This window comes from Melanotaenia boesemani, chromosome 8 (genome assembly GCF_017639745.1).
Source record: "Melanotaenia boesemani isolate fMelBoe1 chromosome 8, fMelBoe1.pri, whole genome shotgun sequence".
NCBI classification, from domain to species: Eukaryota; Metazoa; Chordata; class Actinopteri; order Atheriniformes; family Melanotaeniidae; genus Melanotaenia; species Melanotaenia boesemani.
In genome coordinates this window covers 6,659,278-6,685,230 of record NC_055689.1, presented here as the reverse complement: position 1 = coordinate 6,685,230, position 25,953 = coordinate 6,659,278, and the positions used below count along the sequence as shown (strand labels likewise).

Sequence of the window (25,953 nt, the reverse complement as noted above, 5' to 3'; positions counted from 1 at the left end):
CAGAGCTAGCTAATATTTGTGTGTTTGCATTCTGTGCATTTGTTCACAGACGAGGTAAGTTGAAAGTGGAGGAAAAGGTAGATAAAGGTGTGGCTCGTGACACACTTTGTTTTGGTCTACAAACAGCAAAACTTGTGGTGAAGCAATTTCGCACTTTACCCCTTTAAGTGTTCGAGTGAAGTTTTCTCCTTCTCCGTGGCATAATAGTTAATCAGAGCCAATCTTAAAATGAGTGGTAATGCAAATATAAAGGAAAAGCCAGGACAATGACGGGATGATGCTTCCATTTACAGTTAACATGTCTGGTGTCTCTAAAAGGTTATATGAAGCTTTTCCATGATCTTCATGGTGTTATATAGTATTTTTTGCACAAGTCCACGCAAAATATGAAATAAATTTAAAGAAGAGTATTGCAGCTTCTGCTGGTTGGTATCCCACTTATATCCAAACTATCTCCAACTTTGTCTTCATTCACAGTTAATTGTCAGAAGTTAACACAGTGAAGTTCTGCAGCATGTGCTCTTGACCCAGTTCCTATCAAGTTGTTTAGAAGTATTCTCAACTTCAATATAATAACGACAATATAATTGAAACATCTACTCTCTGGAGTTCTCAAACAGGCCATTATAACACTGATGTGGAAGAAGATTTAATTTAATTTGTCCTTGAGAGCTAGACACCTACCAAGTAAGCTTATCCTGGGGAAAAAAAAAATCTAGAGAAGGTGGTACAGAAACAATTAAACATGTAATTGCGACATAACATTGTTTTTAACGTTTACCAGTCTGGCTTTGGAGGTAACCACAAACAGAAGTCAACGAGCTTTGAATTATTTTAGACAATCACAGATTTTTAGTCTTAGTACATCCAAACCTCAGCTCTGCCTTTAACACAAAACAGCATTGCAGTTCTTAGTCAGTGCCTTATGTTTTTCAAGCCCAAGAAACACTATTATTAACTAATTTTCTCCCACTTTCTTTACTGGTAGAACTTTTTAACTTCAGACTGTAACTAATTCTTACAGTCAGCTTTATATGGAGTCCCTGAAGGGTTAATCTTTAGTTCCCTACTATTTAGTTTAGTTTGGGGATTGAATCAAAGTGAAGATACAATTAGTTGGCTTAAAATTACTTAAAATGTTGCCCATCTTATGAATTCGTATAAAGACAATTTGGACTTGGATTAAAATGCATTACAATGAATTGGATTGAATTTGATTGTTTTTAACAAGCTTTGAAATGACTTGCTCAAAATCGGCATGCTATAAATTTAACTGAATAGAAAAATTCGAATACATGTTTCATCGCTTCTATGGCGACGACACCCTGTTATATGTATGTTTCTTAATTCACTGGTACCAGACTTCCCATTGGTGGAATGTAACAAACATATTTTACTCAGTCTCCCTTCCAAGTATCTACACGTGTTACACCATTGGAAAGCTAAGATTCTTGAGATTTGAATGAGGTTTACCATTACAGCCTACAATCATAAGTGTAGATTCAGTAAATGCTTATTTTAGACCAGTCACAATGTAATATATCTTTGAAGCCATACTGTATTCTAGTAGCAGATGATTCTACAAAAATGTTCCCATTACATCAGCAAGGATCCAGTAAAAGTAGTCCAGTAAAATAATTGGTCCACAACAAATCTTTTATCCATAAAAATCAGTTTTATGTGAATGATCTTATTCAGTGCATTATTTATTACAAATATTTGATGAAGCTTTCTTTTTGGGAGATCTTTTAAATCTGACACATTAGATTTTTTCTTTGACTCCTCGGCTAATTTATTCCTATAGGTATGTAGCTGAACTGAAAGTAGCCCTGTGTAACTTCCTGACTCATTTTTATGGCAGTGACATTTATTATGTGCATTTCGCATTTCTGGAGCCCTTGTTTCCTAGAAGTATCCGAAGCTGAGAAACCACACTTCCCAACTTCCCCAGGATGCCATGTTTTCACTTTGCACACCATGTCACATGCTAGCAGCTGGACACCAACACACTGGCCATTTTTGAATGAGCACCATAGCTGATAAAGAATTAAAGTGGACATTATTGATGCAAGAAAGGAAAAGAGGAAGAAAAAAGGGACAGAGCAAAAGAGAAAACAAGAGTCAACATCAGACTGACTTTTACGTTCTGGAGAGAGCTCCAAGAAGAGACAGAAGGCAAGACGCATGCTTAAATAGCAGTTGTTAGACTCGGTTCAGTGTTCAGTGTTTCAACTTTATGAAAGTGTCCTTTTTATATTATCTAAAACATGTCTAAGTTTAAATCCTGTCTCCAATGGTCCTATTTTTTAAAAATGTAATTCATTATTAGTTAATTATAAAATAATTGCAATATAGGGCTGCATGGTGGTGTGGTGGTTAGCACCACAGCCTCACAGCAAGAAGGTCGCTGGTTCGAGCCTCAGTTGGGGGAGGTTCGAACCTGGGGAGCGGTGGCCTTTCTGTGTGGAGTTTGCATGTTCTCCTCGTGTATGCGTGGGTTCTCTCTGGGTACTCTGGCTTCCTCCCACCGTCCAAAGACATGCATGTTAGGTAAATTGATTACTCTAAATTCTCCCTAGGAGTGCGTGTGAATGGTTGTTTGTCCATATCTGTGTTGGCCCTGCGAAGCACTGGTGACCTGTCCAGGGTGTACCTGCTTCTCACCTGTTAAAATGCTGGGATAGGCTTCAGCTTACCTGCGACCAGTAATGGACTAAGCGCTTAAGATAATGAATGAATAATTGTAATATAACTTTAACTCTAAACTCCAGCTGACTGCAACCAACTAATTAAAATACTAGCTAAAACCAGTAAGTGTGAATGTATCACTGCCTTTCTTAACACTCTTCAACAGCTCCCTGTAAAACAAAGAATTGATTTTAAAATACTCCTCAATGTTTTTTAAAGTTAGAAACAGCTTGGCTCCTTCCTACATTGTTGATTGCTTCCTGAATTCACTCAAGGCCATCAAGTAAAGTATAATGTTTTCTCACTCTGCCAAGAATAAATCAGATGATGATATCTTCAGCCATTTTGGTCTTATTTACAGGAGGTTTTTGCTTTTAAAAACTTGGATCTGCTGTAAATAATGTCTTATTCTAAATTCAGATTGAAAGCTTTTATCTTGCTCTCGGTTTGGTCCTAAATGTATACTCGAGTGAAGAAGCATCAAGAAACTTGTCTTTAACTTTAATTTAGCACAATTATGCTGGACGTTTTATGGTACATATTTGTTGCTTTCAGTTACTTCCAATCTCGTTGATTTTAAGGTATCCGATAGAACAGAAGAAAATGCCCATAAATTGTTGGAATGTTGTTTGCAGTCCCACTAGTTCAAATTTACTGTGTTTTATTGGCCTTTTTTAAAAAGAAGATTTCCCTAATAAATCTTTACTCATACCCAGAAAACATTGACATCAATGTTTTTTATGCACATTGTAAGTTGTGATTCAGAAAAAGTTGATAAAGGGAACTGCCTCTAAGCTTGTCTTCTTCTTCAAGGCCTCATAACATCCCCATCATCACTATCTTATATTTTCAGTCTTCTCAATGCTCCCATCATCAGACTCAAATATATCTTCCATAAAGCCTATTCTACTTATACATTCTGTTGTGTACGTCAGTGAGAGAGTTTGCTGTAATCGGGTGTTTAACATGGCGAATATGTGCGTGAGAAGGGAGGTGGCAAGAACAGAAAACTGACACCTAACTTAACATGTTACAATCTATTCTGATTTGTCATCTTTATTCCCCCAAAATATTTCACAACATGCTCCAAGTAGAGTGAAGAAACTACAGAGTAGCTGACAATAAAAGACATGTTCAAAAAAAAAAAAAAAAAAAACATGAAGCGCATACTGCTGTGAACTTTTTTATATTCATTTTTATATTCATACAGTTTCCATTATTTCTTAAAACATGTTCTTCTGCACTGTTTATTTCTCATATGCAGATTCGACCGTGCATCCTTGGCTCAGCTAGAAGTAATATTTTTGTTTGCCCCGATGCTGATGATATGAGGAGACCCAGCAGGACTTTGTCGCCACTGCTTCTTCATGTCTGTTTGATGTATGAGAGGCTTCTACTGCTTGTTTCTAGTTAGTTTCTCTGGCTATTACAGCTGTGTGATCGCCTCCACTCAGAATATATTTTCGACCCCTCATTCCACCACTGTAACTAAAAACCAGGAAGAGAGCGAGAGGCAGTGAGGTTCCCACCTTGAACGGACAGCGTGAAGAGAGCCAAGGACATCAACATGTAACATATTTGCATAATGTTGCACAGTTTAGCTTGAAGGTAGGAAGGTGCAGCAGTGTGCAGTATGAACTGCAGCCCTCTAACAATAAAATAAACTGTAAAATATTATAAAGGGTCTGGAAGTCTTTAAAATACATGTAAAATGTCTTTTATCTTGTCTGCAAGTTGATTTTTTATCGCATCTCTTAAACAGCAGTCCAAAATAATCAAAACAAATAAAAACATCCATTAATATTCTTAATTCATTGAGACATTGACAACAGTGAAACAGCCATTTTCCTTTTCTCTTTTCTTTGGGTGGGAGAATCTTCACTAGGACTGCTGCTGCAGGAGTCGGTAGCTGGCAGCCTAACACTTTACTTTCTCTGGCAGCTTTGATGATGGGAGATGGTTGCCAGCGGCAACCAGTGGCTCAGATCTAGAGGACTGTTCTGCTCACATTAGCATTACGGCTGATTTGTGGAATGAGCTTGTGTGTGTGTGTGTGTGTGTGTGTCCGTGAAGGAAGACAGAATCAAGTGTGAAAGGTAAAGAAATATTGTGCGGTGTGACAGGATGAAGGGAGGAAAAATTGAAAAAGTGGTACCTTAGCACCAAAAACAGATATATATATATATATATATATATATTATTTCTGCATATACAGTGCAGTACCTTGAGCATGTCAGTCATTGCCCCTGCAGCTTTTCTGGATGTTCATTAATTTAGACTCAGTGGGGACGGCTCATACCTGTCTGCTCAGAGAACTGAGGTCGATGGCATTCATGGCCATTGCAGTAAGGTCACACAACTAAAGACAACTTTATAATACTCAAAATAGACTCGTTCTTAAGGGTCACAGCTCCTCACCAGGGAAATAGACAAGTGTCTGACCTTTCCTGTGCTGCTATGCACATTTACAGAGCAAACACCACTAACACACCAAATACAACTCTCTTGTTCACAGTCACGACTGGGACAAGATAACATAGGACAATATGGGAGTCAAAAGTCTCCCTGACATCATTAAAGCCTGAAAAGATATGCTAACCGAGGGCCACTGGGTGAAGACAAAGGAGAGAAACAATGAGTGCCGAGACTGCATCATCTTCATTCAGCTAAATGTCGGCACGTAAAACGAAAAAGGAAATCAGAGAAAGTACTTTAGACCTGTGAAATAGTCCTTTGTGAAAGCTTTTCTACTGGCACCGCACTGATCGGTTTCACTACAAGGATGGGGAGGCAGGTGTAAGGTGTGCTGGTTTGAGTGTTTGCCTCTCACTGTGCAAACAGCGTTAAATATGAATAAAGAGAGAAGGAGCATACAGCCTTACAGACATGTCATGTGTACACACCAGACAGTAAAGTCAATCTGACTTTAAGTGCAGCTGAAAAATGCACACATGAAAACACACACACCTTAAAGTCTACTAGCAGATCCCGGAAGACAGGGATACTCAGAAATGCTAAGAGGGATAAGTGCATATTAATCTTCACATCGCCGAGGGTCGAGGACACAGCTCAGCTTCCTTGTGGAGCCTCTAAAGCTGCTGCTTTATGTGATGTTGATCAGGGAAAGTTAGCTCTGGAAAGGGCTAGATTCAACTCAATACATAATTCATTATGTGGATGACTCAATTAGCAGGATGCCTCAGCAAAATTGACTTTTTAAACTCAATAATGGGTGAGAAACTATAAATTTCTGCAGTCAGCTGAAGGAAACTGGAATTTCCTGCTGAGTCAGTTTTGCAAATGCCATGTCCCCAGTCACAGTTCATACAAAGCAAAGTTTGAAGTGAGATTGGATGCACTGATAGGAGTAAACGGGGTAAAGCATGAGCATGAAAGCATAAAAATGCCACAAAAAAATAGAAATGTCCAAGGTGGTTTTCACAACCTACTGGTTCAGTGAAGATCCAACTAAATCTTGCATGTCTTCCCCTGCAGCCTTTTATTAGGTTGTTAGCTTCAAATCTCTTGTGCGTCTGAGGTGTGAATGCAGTCAGCTTTAGGTGTGGCACAGTACGGTAAAATGTACATGACACCTGTGATTTGCAAAGTCGGACTTGAGATGTGATAGGATAGATGTGATGTCCTAAATAGTCATCATGTAACAGTGAGATGCAGTCCCAGTCTGTGTGGGGCCTGAGGAGGAGCACATCACTGTCTTAATAAAAGTCCATACAACCCTGATTCCAAAAAAAGTAAGAACGCTGAGGAAATTGTGAATAAAAACACAATGCAATGATTTGCAAATGACATAAACCCATATTTTATTCTAAGTAGAACATAAAAAAATCACCAGATGTTAAAACAGACATTTCACCATTTAATGGAAAATATGATTTTATTTTTAATTTGATAGAAGCAACACATCTGATAAATGTTAGAAAAGGGGAAATAAAAGACTGGAAAAGTATAACATTCAAAAACTAATTAGGTTTATTGGCATCAGGTCAGCAACATAATTGGTACAACATTACATTTCGGAGAGCCAGAGTCTGTCAGATGTAAAGATGGACAGAGGTTCATCAATCTGAAACAAACTACATCTAAAAACCAGAACAATTTTAGAAAAATGTTCAACCCATAGTTGTGAAGACTCTGAAGACCCCACCATCTACAGTTTACAAATTTCATAAGATTCAGAGAATTTAGAGGAATCTCTGTGCACATGGGACAAGACTGAAGATCAAAGCTGATGCTAGTAATTTTGGGGCCCTTGGGAAGCACTGCATTAAAAACAGACATGATTCTCCTGGAAATCACTGCATGGACTCAGGAACACCTCCAGAAATCAAAGAAGCCATATGTGAACAGGATCCAGAAACACTGCCATCTTCTCTGGACTGAAGATAATTTAAAATGGTGACAAAGAGGAAAACAGTTCCTTGGTCAGATGGAACAAAATTATTTCTGCAAAGCATGGACGCTGTGCCCTGCAGACTAAAGAGGAGAGGGAGCATCCAGCTTGTTATCAGTGGAAAGGTGACAAGCTGCATCTCTGATGGGATGGGGCTGCATTAGTGCCTATGGCGTGGGCAGCTTCCACATCTGTGAAGCTCCATCAATGCTGAAAAGAACATGAAGGTTTTAGAGCAACATCTGCTCCCATCCAGACAACGTCTCTTTCAGGGAAGACCTTGCAGATTTCAGTAGGACTATGCTGAACCACATCCTGCATCCATCACAACAGCATGACTTCACAGGAGAAGAGTCCAGCTGCTGAACTGGTCTGCCTGCAGTCCAGACCTTTCACCAATACACAACATCTGGAGCACCATGGAAGCAGAAATCCAGCAACCAAGGTCCAGGACTGTAGAGCAGCTAGAATCCTGCTTCAGACCAAAATGGGATGACATTCCTCTCCTAAAACTCCAGAACTGGTCTCCTCACTTCCCAACTTTTTGTGAATTGAAGGTGGTAATATATTATTTTATAGCAGGGCTACTCAATTCGGTCCTACGAGGGCCGCAATCCAGCAGGTTTTCCATGTATCCCTGCACCAACACACGAATTGAGTAGCCCTGTTTTATAGTATGATATAAGCTACTACTAATAAAACGATGCACCTAATAATTAGATGGAGAATAATTCAAATATAACAGACTTATAAAATACAATTGACTGAACATTTAGATATTTGATAACTGGGCTTTTGAGAATCTCCCTTTCAAAGTAAAAAAATAAAAAAATATATATATTTAAACTTAAATTTATGTGAAGCTAGCTAACACAAGTAACAAAACATGAGGAAACCAGGGAGGATTTATGCAGAGGAGAAATATGCCAAACAAGATCCAGGTGTGGGAATCAATTACAGAAGCCAGCTGTAACTAGACGAGATCCTACAAAATAAAACAGGAAGTGAAGCAAACTATTTGAATATAGGGTAGATGTAAAGAAAACTTGCACCGGCCCTATATTATATAAAAGGACAGCATATTTAATAGAGGGAAAAATTAATTTAAAAACTAAGAATGCATGAAAATGTCAAGCTGAATAAAACATGAGAGCAGAGACAATAAATAAAACAGTCTTGCACTGACATTGTGTTTCCAAAGTTTCATCACTTTGGGTGGATTAAGTTGTGTCATGTCGGCGGCGACTGCTTTCCCGCTCTGCTTTCCTCTGCCCCACACAGACAATCCCGTTGTGTCCAAAAGATCCAGTGAAAGCAGCAGAAAGCTTCATTCCTCAGCTTTTTAAAATCATCTCTGTAGCAGGAATAGTTGAGGAATTACAATGATCTGCCTGCAACAAGGTTGGCTTTTAAGGGGTAAAGGAAAAAAAACAAACAAACAAACAAACGTATAAATGATTAAAAAAATGCTAAATGTACAAACAGATCTTCTCTTTTATTTTATGGTGTTCAATATCCTTAACTGGATTCATGTTTCTACAGCCAGCACACAGAATGAAAAAAGTTAAAGAGGGAAAATAAAGTAAATACGGTGCTAATTAAAATTGTGGTGGAGAGAAGAAACATTCTATGAAAAAAAAGAAATAGTTTATTTCCTCTTCTCTAAATAACTTTCTCAAGTTTAAAAAAAAAGGAAAACAAAAAACACAGAGCTCTGATTAAGCTAACAGTCATGTCTGGGAGAGATTTTTTGTGTTTTTGTGCTCATCTGTTTACAACTAGTAAAGGTAGAAGTTTATTCTGACTCCTTTGCCACCTACACACTATTGATCAGTGAAGACATTAAGTGGACGTGACCATCAAAACCATTTTCAATAGTTTTTTGTTTTTATCATAGAGGAGGCCACTGAGTTCTACTGAACTTCACCTGAAACACAGGAAGCTGTTTGAGTGCTTTGTTTCTTTTACAAATTCGGTAAAAGGGCTAATTATTCCTTTAAACATGATCTGCCATCATCGGAGTAACGGGATTCGCTGTATTTCAGAGTTTCCTGAGGTTGGCTCAGTTTGGCCTTACAGCTGTGGAGCTGCTGCTGACTGAATGTGGGAATGTTTCTCAGTAAATTTCTAAAGAATTGCCTCAGGCTTGAGTTTAAACTATTCATCGAGTTCTCCTAAACACTCTTACAGGCAGCTCAACTCACAACGAAGCCAGGGATTAGTGAAAGGACATGCACGAGCAGGTTCTGTGGTCTACATTATGAACATTGAACAGTAGAGATGGATTAATTAGGCGGTTGGCTAATAAGGTCAATTATCTGTCTAATTTTAAACATACAGTGAAACAAATTCTCAAAAAAATAGCAGCATATTATGACTATAAAATACATTCCTTTCAGTTTAGACTTATAGAAGTCAGCAAAAGGAAATCTCTCCAAGTAAACAACATTTCTCTTGCCTCTTATTGCTATGAGACTTCTCTGGGATATAGAGGCCTTTAACTTTGCACGCTCACTGGTGCTGGAGGGATTTCACATGTTCAGTTTATGCTTCAATATTCTGATTCACAATGACTCCACCCAAAGATGACTTGGAAGCAGATTTGTGGCCACATTAGCTGTTATTTTCTTGGCAGGAACAAAATGCAGCTGAAAACATGTTCATTGCAAGCTTTATATTCAAAAGCTGCCACATAATTTTACACATCTTTATCCATTCATCTTCCACCTATAAAATCACATTTCATGTAGGCAGCTGGAGAATGATCTCAGATTAACTGGTAATATCCATTTCTCTTCACCCACCTCATCTTATCTTATAACATTTGAAGCTTACAGTGTGCAGTACATAGAAGTATTTCATTGCCTCAAATGTTTTTTGAGCTTTTGAAAAGACATTATTCCACAAACTGCTCATAACACTTGAGTAAAATCTGGGCGGTGGTGGTAAAATAAAGGGTGAGTTACCTCAGGGGGCATAATGGTAAAAAAGAAAGAACTCCTCAGTCTCTTGATATTCTTAGATCAAATCAAATTTAGCTTTTATTAAATTATAGAAGAGGATCTCATCTTTACTTTACTCAGTACAAATAAGCCTCTCTTGTCAACTATTTGATGGAACTGCACATTTAGCGTCATTATAGTTTTTTTCCTTTTCAGATTAAAAAGAACTAAGAATCATGAAATGCGGTCTATGTTTAACTGGCTTGTTACGTTTAAGCCAACTTAAATAACACAGCATTAAAGATGATAAATTGAACCATTAAAATTGCATCATGTAATTAATAGAGAGTTCCTGCTTTTTCACTGCACAGCTTAAGATGCTGCTGCATAGTACAGAAGGTATTTGTCTCTGAGCTGTCTTTGAAGCAGTCTCTGCAGCATGGCTTCAGAATGAGGATGGATTTTGTGTCCATAACAAATTAAATGAGCAGTAATTGCTTTCAAGTTGCTCCTTGTTAACAGGTCACAATGGCATGCTAGTTACTCTGAACTTTGGAGAGGAAACTCACGGAAGAATTTCAGCTAGTTCAAATAGTCCCCTCCCATAAAATGATAAACACAATTTACCAAATAACTACTCAATTTTACACCTGTTCAATTTCCATCTCTGGGGTTTACAGAGAATGGTCTGGAGAAGAGAAAATATCCAGTGAGCAGCAGTTGTCTGGATCAAAATGTCTTGTTGATGTCAGAGGTCAGAGGAGAATGGATGGACTAGTTGGAGATGATAGAAAGACAACAGGAAATCAAATAAGCACTGGTTCCTACCAAGGTCTGCAGAATAGCATCTCTGAACACACAACTAAGCTGTCAGCTAAGAACAGGAAACTGAGGCTACAATTCACACACACTCACCAACACTGGACAATATAAGATGGAGAAACGTTGCTGGTCTGATGAGTCTCCATTCAGCTGCACATTCAGATGCTAGACTCAGAATCTGGTGGAACCATCATAAAAACATGGATCCATCCTGCCTTGGATCAACAGTTCAGGCTGCTGGTGGTGTAATAGTGTGGGGGATATTTTCTTGGCCCACTTGGTGATCCTTAGTACCAACATGGCCTGGTTTAACCACCACAGCCTACCTGAGTATTGTTGCTGACCATGTCCACCCCTTTATGACCACATCTTCTGATGCAACTTCCAGCAGGATAATGCACCATGTCACAAAGCTCAGATCATCTCCACCTGCTTTCTAGAACATGACAATGAGTTCACTGGACTCCAACGGCCTCCACAGCCACCAGATCTCAGTCCAGTAGAGCAGCTTTGGGATGTGGTGGAACGGGAGATTCTCAACATGGATGCAGCCGAGAAAACTGAGGCAACTGTGTGATGCTGTCATGTCAATAATAATAATAATAATAATAATAATAATAATAATGCATCTCTGCATTACTGATTTTTCAGCTTGTAGGAATTTAATCATGCCTTGTTCTTTTGCCCCTGGTTCATTTTTATTTGCACGATCATGTGAAATAGAGACACAAATTCTATAATTGGCCTTAGCCAATCTTTGCTAGCAGTTTATTTGTTTGGACCAAGTATTAGGGATCAGGCAGTTCAGCAACAAGGACACAAAAATATCTCTTTTGTGGAACTGATTAATTTGCCCAAAGGTCCGAATGATTAGAAAGGTAAAGAATTTAATCAGAAGGCCTGTAGGACAAAATAGGCCAACTAAACATAACTCAAGGGGGGTAACTGACCAAAGTCAATAACACATTGAGGAACTTATATTGATCTGGCCCAACCACATAAAACACCTCAGGGAAAACGGGATGGATTTAAATAGTGATTAACTTACTATAAATTTACACAATTCAACCTTCTAATTCTGGTAAAGTTTAATCCCAATGATTTAACTTTATTTTTCAGCTTCGGTTAGCATTTATTCATTTCCATTTTCAAAATTGATTCAGTTCAAATACTTAAACATTATTCACGACTCTTCAATATTACTCTTAGAAATCAATCAGACTCCAAAAACTGCCGAATACTGACATGATTGTCTACATGGCAGAGTTGGAGCACATTTACAGTAGGAGTGAAAAATCGATGTTTCTTGGTTTCAGATCTGATCTGCTGTGAGGTAACATTTAAAAGCCTCTTGACCTTGGTTTAAACATCATCTTTCACGCTGGCGCTGGGCCCAATCGGTCTTCAGATAAACTGGCCTGAGCAGCACTTAATAGGCCTAATTTGCGATGCCATCAAGAGCCGCTCTCTGCTGGTGTTGGAGTCAGCTTCTTTCAAATGGTTGAGCAGAGCACCGTTTACCCCTGCAGGCATTTTTGGCCTTTTCCTGAGTGGGTGACAGCCCACTGCCTGCCCTTGTGTCACTACCAAGAGGCTTAAGACTGCCACATCAATACAGACATTAGAATGAAAGAAGGATTAGTCCAGGCTAGACTGGGTCTCAATGAACAGCGCAGCTAAGAAGCTCAGAAGTCAATAAAATCACTACTGTTTGCTTTGGTATGTGAGTGTGGGGGCCACTCTGGGGTGTGGGACCTATTTAAAACATACTTACAATCAAATTTATTTGATTCTCTTAATAAATACTTGTATTGTATATACTTAAAAACACAATTAGCTTTAAACCTCCACAGAGACAATCTCAACACCCACACACAGCTGAGGAGCAGCAGGTGCTGGCAAAAAACAACATCATTCATATAGGATAGTAAAAGGAAGGCTTCTCTCTTTCTCTTTGTTCATTTGCTTCCATGCGCCATTTTGCACATTTTTCTAAAGTCTAAACACCTTCAGCTCCTTTGCATCAATCACTTTCTCATGACATGAAGAGCCAAGGGAAAGAAAAGGAAGAAGAAGCCGATTCTTCACGGCTCCTCAGAAGTAGGGCAAGGATAGTCCCTGCAGGGGCGTGGGGGCGGGGGCTACCACACCAGTGAGCTTTGCAATTGGCTGCGTTGGAGACGGCGTCATTTGTCTTGTTTCTGGAGGACTTGTGGTGGAAAGACTCACAGTGTAAAATGTGATGGCAGAAGCCTCCAAACATCACCAGAAAGCGCCAAATATTTCATATTTCACACTGATCACTCCACATCAAAGGGAACTTTGCTGTCAAGTGCATGTGGTTTAAAATAAAATTCACTTCAAATCCGTCTAGTTATACACCACGTTCTCCACTGTGCTTTAATGTCAGAAGCCTCTTGATAATAACCGAGATCAGAGAGGATAAAACCTTTCAAAATACAATACAGAAGGGATGCGAGTTCACCTTTTTCCCCTGTTTGTGTTGCTCATCAAGTCACTCATGTCTGCACAGCTGCCACAGTTTGGATCAGAATGTCCTCTTGACATTCAATCAGTTCAGAAAAATGGAAGTAAAAACATCCAATCCTCATCTTTAATTACATTACGGGATGAGAAGTGACAGCCCGCTTTGATGAACTCACCAGATGCACAGTCCTCCTCGTCCGCCCCGTTCTCACAGTCCTTCTCCCCATCACATCTCCATGACAACGAGACACACTTGTTGGTGGATCCCCCGCAGTCAAATTTCTCTGGAGGGCACGTCTGTTTGCCTGTGGACGGAGATCAAACAGAGGCAGACATGACTGCGGTGGTATTTCATGGTCCCATGAAGGCAGCGAGGATGCCAACAAGAAGATGTGGCCGGACCCCCGTGATGCCGTTAAAACTCATCCAAACCTACACCACTCTGACTGATTGATTTTACTGTCTGCAGAAGGGTTCAGAGATGCAGCTGATGCCCATTGGACTGAAAAGTGGAAGAGCACCCCCCCCTCCTCTGTTTTTTCCTGCCAGTCTGTTGTAGTTGGCACAGAGTGGGTTTGATCCTGATCACAGTGTGATTAATATAACACATGTTGTTAATTAGAAATCTTTGCTCACACTGCAGCCTTAATCCTTTTAATCAGGGCCTCAACCCACACTCTAAACCATTTTTATTATTTTATTTAAAGCATTCTTGTCAGCTATGTCAAATATCTATAAAATGTGAATTATAGTCCAATCTTTACCCCCATCCTGCAGTTTTCCTCACAGAGACGAAACAGTTGCAGCTTACAAACAATGAGGCAGCATCATCATTTGTTGTGTTAAGAGTGTGGACCGGCGCCATAATGAACACCATTTATGGGAAATAACAGAATCTCTGACGCTGTCACTAGCAATATTAAGTGTAAATTGCTTAATGGGTAACTGGAGCAGACGGGAAGAAAGTCTCCGAGGCCACACAAACTACATCTGTTCATACACATACAACACTGTATTTAGGTTGAAGCTGGATTCCTGTTCAGCATGTTGGATTCACATCAAATGAAGGTTTTAATTATTCATCTTTAATGGTGTTTTCAGAGTAAATGATGGGGTGTTTTGGCATCAACAGAATTTATTTATGTTTTGTGGCATCAGTGGCAGCATGATTTATAAAAGAACGAACAGCACTGCGACTCTTTATAATGCAAATGTCAGAATCTTGACTCTGTACATTGTAGAAGGCTTTAGGGATGTAAAATCCATCTCCATTGATTCAATGATCACCGACCACAGCATTGATCCAAACTGAGTACAAACATCGATACTGTAATCATTTCAGGACATGCTTACGGAAGAACACATGGGACTGGTTTTTCCATTTGTTGTTACAACCAGAAAAACTTCTTTTTTTTTTATTTAATGAGAAAAAAAAAGCTGATAGCCAAAAGTGTGTGTTTTCTGCATGGCTACGTTCACACTGCAGAGAGAAGTGGCCCAAACCGGATTCTTTCTGTTATGATAGTCTGAAAAGCACAAATCTAGTTTCTTTCCAATCAGACCTAGACCACTTCCATATGTGGTCCTGAATCAGATACATGTCTCATGCTTTTTAGAAATACCTCCCTCTGAAGGGTCATGTTGCATTTCTCCTGGTTTTTACGTCATTGAGGCATTAAAAGTCTGCACCAGAAGAGACACATTAACACAGTGTGCTGCGTGTGATGTCACGATCGTTGCTGATCGGCCGATCAATCCTCATGACTGATTCACAAGTCTGCCATCTAGTGGTGGAAAGTGTTAAGAAGCTCTCTTTCTCTAGACATGGCCTGTTGCTCGTTGACATTTTGTGACTTTTGTGCTTAAAGTGTTAAAACTGGAGTCTGATGTAAAATATTCTAGTTTTGTTACAAGAACATTGTTTTTCATTTAAATGTTTGACTGAACTCAGGGGAGAAAATTAGATTTAGATTTAGATTTGTGGGAGTGATTGTGTCAAATGAGCATGTGTTATCATCTCACATCTCACCGCTGAATCCTGAACTGAATCTAATTGAAACTGTATTGTGGCCAAATTTGTAATGACACAAAATTGACGTCCACTGAACTGATAAAATATCCCATGGTCATGTGACGTACTATTTACAGCCTTAGTTGGCTGTTAGTTGCAACAACCAGTCAACAACCAACTGACGGACTGATTATTATAACCAGTACCAGCTTCTTGTTATTGCAGCCATGACATGATTTCCTTTTTCTTTTTCTTAAACATACAGGAAACAACATTTTATTAAATTTGATTAAATATTATAAAGGTCTCTTGATTTTTGGTTGTTTATGACAGAAACAACATTTTATGAGTGATTTCTGATGGACTAACTCTGGAAAAACTATAAAGGGATAACCTTTTGTTTTTTCCTTTTTATTTTTGGCATTTAGCCATTATTACAGTTTGTGTGAAAACGTGGGCTGTGAACAAGAAATAATGCTCTCCAGTTGTAATTATATTAAGGAGCTTGCATTCACGGCACAGCATGCTACGGTCCAACAGGATGCATTATGTGACATGAAAGATGCTTTTATGATTCATATGTGAGTCACATTTGGAATAAAAACAAGCTAAATAGCATCGATGCTTAAACAGCTCAAAGTGGTGTTTCTATGTACAGCTGACATAAAAGTGATACAGACCGATTATACTCGGCTGAGGATGGGCATGTATACAATTTTAGTCCCAAGTGGAAATAGAAATTGGAAGATATGACAGTTCCTGCACAAAAAGCCACAGAGTAGACAGAATCTTTATTAAAACTGCAGACAAGTCAGTGCAGCCTCAAGAAAACCAAGTAGAAAACAAAGAAATTAAAGATTCAGTTTGATCATAATAAATTAACAAACCCAAGCACATATTAATTCTTAATATTCGGAAATGGTTCAAACTCCCTCAATATGAAATTCAAAATAAATACTTATAGAAATTAGTGATAATACATAATAAATTATGCTGGAAGCCACATTAAACTATACTGAAAATAGAATATCAAAATTGGTTTCAGTACTTTATATAAAGTCAAAGATATACTTTGACACTGCAAAGGACGTGTGTGGAGACACCTACAGACTAAACACCTGTCCAATGTAAATACTGCAACAAAGAGTCATAAAAAAACCCCGAACACAGAATAATCTCACTCATTCTCTAACAAATCAAGTGCTTCTAGTTTACTCCTTAAACCCTGACTCAAGCAATAGGCAGAAAAATCTACTTTTTAAATCTGTTTTATCATGATTTTTAAAATGTAAAAAAGGAAATAAAAGATGAAAAATGTTTACCATTTATTGCCACATGTCTGAATTATTGAAGTGCAAACGGTGTCCAGCAGAGGGCAGAATACAAGTATGAGCTTGTATACACCAGGATTTTGAGCAAAGTTTTAACCATAAAGTGATGCAATAAAAAATTTTCAGTTATGATAGATTAGGCATTAAAGGGTTGAGGACTTGGTTGACCTCAAAACGGCTCAAATTCTGCTGTATGTATGTAATCATTACCCCAAAATAATCAGAATAAGGATTAATGCAAAAGTCCAGAGCATTAAAGTACAGGGAGTTAGTGTGTGGTGTAGCTACACTGAGGAAATGAATCTCACACATACATTCACACAGTTGTCTAAAACCATAAAGGAAAGTAATTATGTTAAATTGGTTCAGTAACCAAACTGTCCTGTTTTGCATCTTACTCAGTTCTCATATTATCATTATTAGAATGATTGAAAACTGTATAGACTCACGTCTATGGGAATGAGAAAGCATGCATGTAGAACGTCTTTCTACCTCCATTCAAATCATCATAAGTTCTGTTTGTCGAATAACAACCTCACTGGTGTATCTTGTTTTTGTATTCATTTTGTTTTACTAATTCTGAATAAAAACCATATCCAATGACACACCATACATCCATGACATTGTGTGGTGTCATTTACAAGCTACTGTCTGAACAAAGTGCAGCTGAATGAAGAGCTAAATTTAAAGTAATTGGCTTGTAGAGGGAAAAAATGTGGCAGTGGTTGGATGGAGTCCAGAATGAGGTTGGTTAAAAGAAAATAAAGGAGGTAGGGGTAATGTCAGTAATGAAAGAGGAGGTGAGAAAAAGAAAAAGAATGTTTAACCCTTGAGTCCTCATCGCTTCTGCTCAAAGATTGTGAATCCATAATGAAATGAGTTTATCTCAGCAACCACAAGATCTATTTGAATACTTCTGGAGTCAAAGCAAAGGAGGCATTTGTGAGTTTTGTTAAGATATAAAAATATCAGTATGTGTGTAACTAAAGGAGAATAAATAAAGATGGCACATAGTACAAATGAAAAAAGTATCAAATCATAGTACAATATGTGAACATTATCTCTGCAAAGCCCAAGAGAAAGTAAAGAAGAACAATATTAAAGAGGTTTCAGCCCAGACAGTTCAAGTGGAAATGGTCATTCTGGGACAGTTTGGCACCATCTGCTCTCAACACCCCCCAACTGGGGGGTGCCAGGCTTTAAAGGGTTAATACAAAATGGCTTTCAGATAATGAGCAGCTGGTGTTCGACCAAAAAAATGACATAATGTACTTTAAGGAATACCACATTTACACTAAAGAAAAAACAACCAATTTCATTGCTGGAACAATTCAGTTTAAGGTGGAGACCATGGAACTGCCCAAAGTCACCTGGACAGCCTGAAGACAAAGACCTACAGGACAAGTAGAATAGAGAAGATTTAGAGAATGTTATTGTTTAGTGTTTTAATGGAAAAACAAAAAATCATCTAAAATAATATAAAGAAACATCTAGCTAGGGAAATTCCAATTAGCTGGTAAATAAAAAAAAAAGAAAAAACTACCAGCCACACTGACAGAAAAGTTCATTTGGAGTCCTGCTCTGATTACGATGTTTACATCACTTCCACCTCACTGTGCTTTGTGTGCTCCTCATCCTACTTTATAGTTTTGTAAAAGAAGAAAAAAAAAAAAAACGATTCCCAGATACTAATCAAGTCTAGTAACTAGTTAAACATTAATTTGCACAGGTATCCATTTTCAACAGGCACTGCAGTGGGCAGTCCCATCCCCTACAGAATCTACCTGGTGGGCCCACTGTTTACAGTGTTGACAACTTAGCAACTTTGTCGCTACATTTAGAAAGTTTTCAGACCTCTGCAGCGACTGTTTATTGTTTCTTAAAAAGCAGCTAGTGTCAAATCTAGCAACGTTTTCTGGTGTTATGGGAGACTTTGAGACTGGCGTGAAAGAACGTTTTGTTTAATCTTCTCAATGAGCAGCAGGTGCAGCCACAGGCCCCGCCCCATCCAAAAGGCTCTGTCCTCATGCAGCAGCAGTTCCAGCTCCCAGCTGTAGTCAGAGCAGGAGGTGGTCACCACTGATGGGACTGAAATGAGTGAGACTGACAGAGGTCCACAATTACAACAGCTGTGAAGTGAACGAGCAGCTGTTAGTCCAGGGTTAGATCTCAGAAAGTAGCTGCTCCTCAAATCTGATAGATGTGAGCTGCAACAGGAAGCATACATTTATATCCCCTGACACATACACCAATAAAATAATGCAACAACAAACTATTCAGCCAGGCTCAGAGCTGAAAAACTGGAACCACGAAGTAATTTCAGCCCATCAGTCATTTCAGACTGAGTGGGTCACTGTCCTGCAGCACAGAGGGGGTGACAGAAGAGAAGCAAGAAGAGGAAGTTAGAGAGGCGACGGATGCCTGGGGAGAGTACGCAGGGAGGATGGCTGATGCAGGCAGGCCGTGACCTCTCACGGAGGAAAAAAGTAGCAGCAACTGCAGTGCTCAAAGGCTGTTTCTACACGAACAAACACTTCAGACTCAGAAAAGCTTCTGTTAGAGTCTTCTGCTAGCCAGGTAGTGACATTTGCCTCTTGCTCATGTGGGCTGAAAAACAGTTACAGGTAAAATGTCAAATGTACAACTGCAGTTCTCAAGAGCGAGAACAAAAGTGCACTCTTTGTACTGTCACTCATTCGTCTTTGCATGTGAATCAAATTAAATTATGATGCAAGACGTCCTACTGTTACACTGCTGAAGGAAAGAAGATGGCAGGATTGCTACAAATAAACATCCTGATCCCACAAGCTTGTATTACAGAGACAGAAAAACTAATGAGTGAAGCTGTCTGACAGTCTTTGATGTCTGCTTCTCTGCTGCTTTCATGCAAGCGACAGGCATGTTATACGTTTGATATATGTCTTTTCCAGTCAAACTTAATATACTTCTTTTCAGATGCAACTGTAAAGCACTAACAGCTATCAGCTGAGTAATGTCTGAAAACAGACTGCTTTGTTGGGAAGAAAAGAAGGAGAAATGTAAGACAGGCTGTAGAGTAACAACAACAGACTAAAAGAGAAAGAGACATTCAAAGTAAAATGCAGTCCATAAGAAGGGATATTTCAGAGTAGGATACTTTTTGAAGGGGGGAAGGAATGAAGAGATACTGCTGCACGACCTTTCCAATTTTATCCTAAAGCCAAATCAAAGCCATCCATACAAAGTAGACGAAAATGAAGGAGGAAAGGCAAGCAGAGCACAGACTCGAGCTGAATCAGAATCCACCGAGTGGAGGGCGACCTGTCCTGTCCTTTTAACTGATGCTTCCTTAATGAAGTGTGAGCTCTGGTCCTCCAGGAGCCAAACAAAGGAAGTACTGGTTCCTCAGTCTGCATCATGGCAACTGATTAAGGAAACCTCTGATTTTATAAAGACAAATGGGTGGCATTTGAGGTTGAGGCAACATCATAACAGCTAAATGACAAAGACAAACCAACTTCCAGATTGTTTGTGACCACTACGGTGCAGAACGAGGACTCATCTGCATCCTTTTACCTCGTCATTGCCGACAGCCTTCTACAAAACACAGCTTCAAACGAAAAACTGCAGAATCTTCCGTTTCTAACTTGTTCCTGGGCCTGTGTTGTGATTAAGGGAAGCCTAACAAGCACAGTGGAGCTTAAATTGTGTTAAAATGATTCGATATAATGAACTGTAGCTTCATAAAACAGATGTAGCACTAAACTAAGCATGAAACGGATGTAATGGTTTTCAGCCTAATTGTATAAATTAATGAGTATTCTGCTTCTTGCTGCTGATAATAGATACGGTGCAGTGGTGATTCATCCACACAGAGTTCATTACAGCTTTAACAGATCTGAAACCAACTGCGTTCTGTATATATCCTGTCTCTGTTAGGAAGACGGAGCAGTCAAACAGTAGGCTCATGTTAAATGTGAGGCAGACGTGTCTGTGTTTCATTATAATCTTATTTTTTTGTAACCTACATGCTTCTTTTTCTAATTTAATCATACAAACTGGTTCAGTTATCTGGTCTCAGAGAAATATGAAGAAATCTGGTCCTTCATTATTATTATTATTATTTTACAAAAAAAATCCTTTTATCTTTTGTAGGAAATTTTGTAGACCATCCAGTACACACGAATGTGGTCTAAGCAGAATAACAATGTATGAACTGATCATGTCATCCTCCGCTCTTTGATTTTAATCACATCCCCATAACAGATGACATGAAGTGCCTTCAGTTAAATTGCATTTTAAACATGTAATGTCTACTCATACACCCATTTGATGTGACTGTATGGAAGTATAATGAATTCTGCTTATTATTAATTTTCTACATATATAAAAGTATATCTTCATATATGTAGGAATATTAATCTGCTTTGATTTTAATTGTCATTCAACACCATGAAATATTTTAGTTGCTTTTTGCATTAAAAGTTTATATTAAAAATGTGTTTTTTAGAACTGGTGTGTATCTATACTTTATTCAATTCACCTGTTCAATTCCTTATTAACATGAACAGCTAGTCAGCCAATAGCATGGCAGCAACTTAGTACATTTAGTCATGGTCAAAACGACTTGCTGAAGTTCAAACTGAGCATCAGAATGAGAAAGAAAGGGGATTTAAGTGACTTTGAACGTGGTATGGTTGTGGTCTGAGTGTTTCAGAAACTGCTGATCTACTAGGATTTCCACACACAACCATCTCTTGGGTTTACAGAGAATCGTCTGAAGTACAGAAAATGTCCAAAAATGTCTTGTAGATGTCAGAGGTGAGAAGAAAATAGGCAGACTGGTTGGAAATTACAGAAAGGCAACAGGAAATCAGATCACCACTGGTTCCAACCGAAGTATGTAGAACAGCATCTCTGAACACACAACACGTCCAACCTTTAAGCAGACGGGCTACGTGTGAGCCTCTATTTCAGCTCCGGATTCTAACGTTAGGGTGAGAATTCAGTGTAAACATCATGAAAACGTGGATCCATCCTGCCTTGTATCAACAGTTCCAACGGCTGGTGGAATAACACTGTGGGGGACATTTTATTGGCACACTTACCACAGCCTATTGTTACAGACCATGTCATTCCCTTTATGAGTGTAGCATCTTCTGATGCTACTTCCAGCAGGATAATGCACCATGTCACAAAGCTCAGGTCATCTCCACCTGCTTTCTAGAACATGACGATGAGTTCACTGGACTCCAACGGCCTCCACAGCCACCAGATCTCAGTCCAGTAGAGCAGCTTTAGGATGTGGTGGAACGGGAGATTCTCATCATGGATGCAGCCGACAAACCTGCAGCAACTGTGTGATGCTGTCATGTCAATATGGAGAAAAACCTCTCCAACGACTTGTTTAATCTATGAAACCAAGAATTTATGCAGTTCTGAAGGATAAAAGGGGTCCAGCCTGGTACTATCAAGCTGGATCTAATAAGTGGTTGGTACGTATACATTTAATATGACAATGGGAGTGTTATTTTTATAATATATTTTATAATATTATATTTATATAATTAAAATATTCCTGTTGGAATATTTGTTGAAATAATATTTAAAATATTTAGAAAATTGCTGAAACAACTTCTGATAAAGCTATTATTTTTTCTTTCTATTCATTTCATTATATGATGTGAATTATTATGTTTAAATTCTCCCAGACGTCTGTGATAATGTTAATTTTGAGTTGTTTTGACCATGATTTTATAATGTGAAATTCTGCTAAATGTTTTAATGTTAAATGTTTTCTAAAATACAAAAAAAAAATAATAATAAGATAGATAAATAAATAAATAAATAAATATAAAAATAAAAATAATAATTTTCAATTTGTCAAAAGGACAAGTCAAAAAGTATGAAATCTGCCATCTCACTGAATATTTCAACACTGCAACTTAGAACTAGGCAATCCACAAACAAACAAGATGTCTTGAGAAACAGGTTGAAGCGTCAGCAATTTATTCAGGCTGAGCTGGTACACAGGAGACCAGCCAAACAGCCAATGTCATCTGAATCACAAGGCTGGGCCAGAGTCCAAAAACACAAGAATCAAGGTTTACAGGGGGATGCTAGAATATATATATATATATATATATATATATATATATATATATATATATATATATATATATATATATATATATATATATAAATATATAAATGAGAGAGAGAGAGACACACACAGAGAGAGAACAAAGACAAACTAGTCCAAGAAGATGGAACCGTTGAACATTTACACACACGAGAGCAATAATAACACACAGGTGTAACTGATAAGAGCAAATCAGGGGTGCATGAGAGGAAAGAAGTACAGATAAAACATGAAACGTACACCAGAGCAGCAAAACCAGCTTGGCCTGGCTAATGAGCTCAGGCTCCAGGATATTGCTGATGGAGACCCATTACCTTTCCTCAGGATCACAGACCCTCCTAGTCAATTAAGTATTGTCAGCTGAATGCTACGTCACACATCCAGCAACCTTTTGACAGGGCTCCTTAAAGAGAAGAGGTCTGGAGGTGGGCACCAGTGGACTCTCTTTGACAAAATTCATCTAAATGACATGGCAGGTGGGGTAGATCCTCATGGACTTAAGGCTGGTACACACATAGGATTTTCTATATCTAAAGATAATTTTTATCTTTTAAAGAACCCACACGTGAAGATAAAAAAAATCAGGCATTTAACAGTTTTGATCGTACTGTGTGTAGTGTGATCCAATAATCTCAGCACAGAACAGCACATAACGACTCTGACCTGCAGCCAATCGACAATCTAGTCCTCCGAGCTAGAAATCTTGCATGATCAAATGTGATCTAACAAAAACGCAAAAGAAGAAACATAACAACCAGAAAAACAAAGAACTATGGCAGCAACTGGAAAACAACACCCAGCATGAAAGAGGATACAAGACCAAGGAAAGATGGTGGTCTTGGGACTATTGTTAACTCCCCAGTCAGCTTGCAGTCTGTCTACATTCTGTTCCACATCACAGTCCCCAGAGTGACGACACAAGTCTGCTTTCCACACACACATGAAGATTCAAAGAGTTTTGGGTGTAAATATTGTACATGTTTAATACTTGCGACTGTCGACCACGACCCGTTTCGAAACCGAGGCAAATTCGCTCTTAACACACCTCAGACCACAGGAGGATTTTATAGGATAATCTTATAAGACTTAAGAAAGGTGTCTTGGATCTGTACAGAACCACAAGGACATTCTGTTGGAACAAACTTTTAAAAAGGACTTGATGGGCTCGTGCCCAATATTAAGACACAAATCAATGAGGGAAAGGACCAAAAGCACATTACCAACAAAGTCCAATGAGATGCTCAAGACTGAAAGAGAACCACAAGTGATTGCAGGAGACTAGATTTGAAGCCGTTACAGACTCACGTTACAGATCTTGAGGCAAGCGCAGAACTTTTTTTGTCTTTTTTTTGATTGGTCAGAAATTTGAAGTGGGCGTGGTTATCTGGAAAAGCTGGAAATGCATTGTTGTCAATTACGCTTTTCTGCTGATGCAAAAGGTCCAACAAGGATTAAAAAACACGGGCAGTTTTAACAGCTGGTCAAAGAAGTGAGAAAGCACAAAAACACACGTGGCATTTAAAGACACAGATACCGCCGCATGTAAAACCCTTTCTCATTAAGTATTAAATAAAGACATGGCTGATAGCTGATGTGAGGACTTTTTGTGGTATTTTCAAGCCCATTTCAATCCCCTGATGGAGTTTAGAAATAAAGAGGTGAGACACAACCTTATCATTGTTTAGAAAAACAAATCCTCTAATTCTCTGTTTATACCTAATCCTGACACCCTTACCTGTACCTATTTGATCTGCTGATAATAGAATCTTCCTAGATACTCTCATTTTTATATAATATTATATTTTATAATTTATAAATACACTGACAAACCCCGTTGTACTATGCTTCCCTTGTACAAGAGTCTATGGATTGGAGATTTTAATGCATTTTAAAAACGTTCACAATGTTTTGGGAAATGGGCTTTTTACCAAGTTCTTAAGCATGAACACCTGAAAATGTCAGTGTTGGATCTGATGATGAAGGATGAAATACAGTTACTGTGTCTCAGAGCTTAAAAAAAAAAAAAAAATGGCACAAAGCTCTTTGATATCATGAGTCATTCTCAGATTCATTGCTTCATTAAATTGGGTGGGTTAGCGTGACAATGTCTCCCAATTTGAATCATAGATCTGCCACACAGAACACGACATCACACTGTAAATGGTTATTTAAAGAAAAGTGCATTTGCAAGTAATGTACCGTGAGATGCATTACTAAATACTGCATGTGAATCTGGTCCCTGCAGTGTTCATCAGCTGAACAAAACCACAGTAATATGTTGCCTGTTTAAGGTTTCGTGTGTTTGGTAGAAAATCCCGGCAGATCAAACTGGGTGGGTATGTTGTGCACACCTGAAGACGTTTTAGGAGCGATGGTCTCAATATAATGGTGCATTTAACGTCTTTGCTTAACAGTTTTCCTCTTCTTTTTTGTATTTGTTGATAAAAATGTCCATATGCCACTTAATGTAATAGTGCATTAGTTTTTATTACCTCCCTCAAGGCGAAGGTCATGTATTCAGCAGCACTGGTCTGATCCGAACTTACGTCATCTGGGCTGTGTCCGCCATGTTGGGGGAGTACCTCCATTGTTTACATCTACACTTAAGGTTTCTCACTAGTGAGGTATGTTAAAACATGTCATTACGATGCAAAAGTAGCACTGGTTTATAACTTAAATCCTTAGGAGCTGCCAAACAATGAAGTTCAGGTTTAGATGCTCTGCAACCCATTTCAATCTCAGACATTAATGCTTAAAGTGTTTGGCCTACGTTTGCACATACGTCAAGAATTTAAAAGCAGCTAATCATTAAATGTGCATGCATGCATTTTACAAACAGAGTGATAAAGATCTAAGAGTCCACAAACTGTAACTATATCATACTAAAATTTATTCACTGTCAAATAAATTATCTGTTCATCTGTGCGGATTCATTAATGATAAATGAATATATTCCCAGGGTTATAAAAGGAAAAGACAGATGTTTAAATCTTTACAGTTAAATAATCTAATACAACCTGTTTAAGCTAGGGCAGAAATAAAAGCAAGAAAAAATTTTGTGGAGGTAGATTAATTACAAGAAAATATGTCAACTTTACTACACCTAATGGCAGTTACACTGAAACAAATAAACCTTAATG

The 25,953-nt window shown here is 38.5% G+C and overlaps 1 protein-coding gene across 2 annotated transcripts in view; it reads right to left on the bottom strand.

The window, feature by feature from the left end:
* LOC121644538 (low-density lipoprotein receptor-related protein 8-like) overlaps positions 1-25,953 on the bottom strand; it is a 134,438-nt gene that overhangs the window by 62,700 nt on the left and 45,785 nt on the right. For both annotated transcript variants that reach the window (XM_041992559.1, XM_041992560.1), the window contains exon 4: positions 13,527-13,655. In XM_041992559.1, the coding sequence (XP_041848493.1) occupies positions 13,527-13,655 (129 nt within the window). The remainder of the gene's footprint in view (positions 1-13,526; positions 13,656-25,953) is intronic.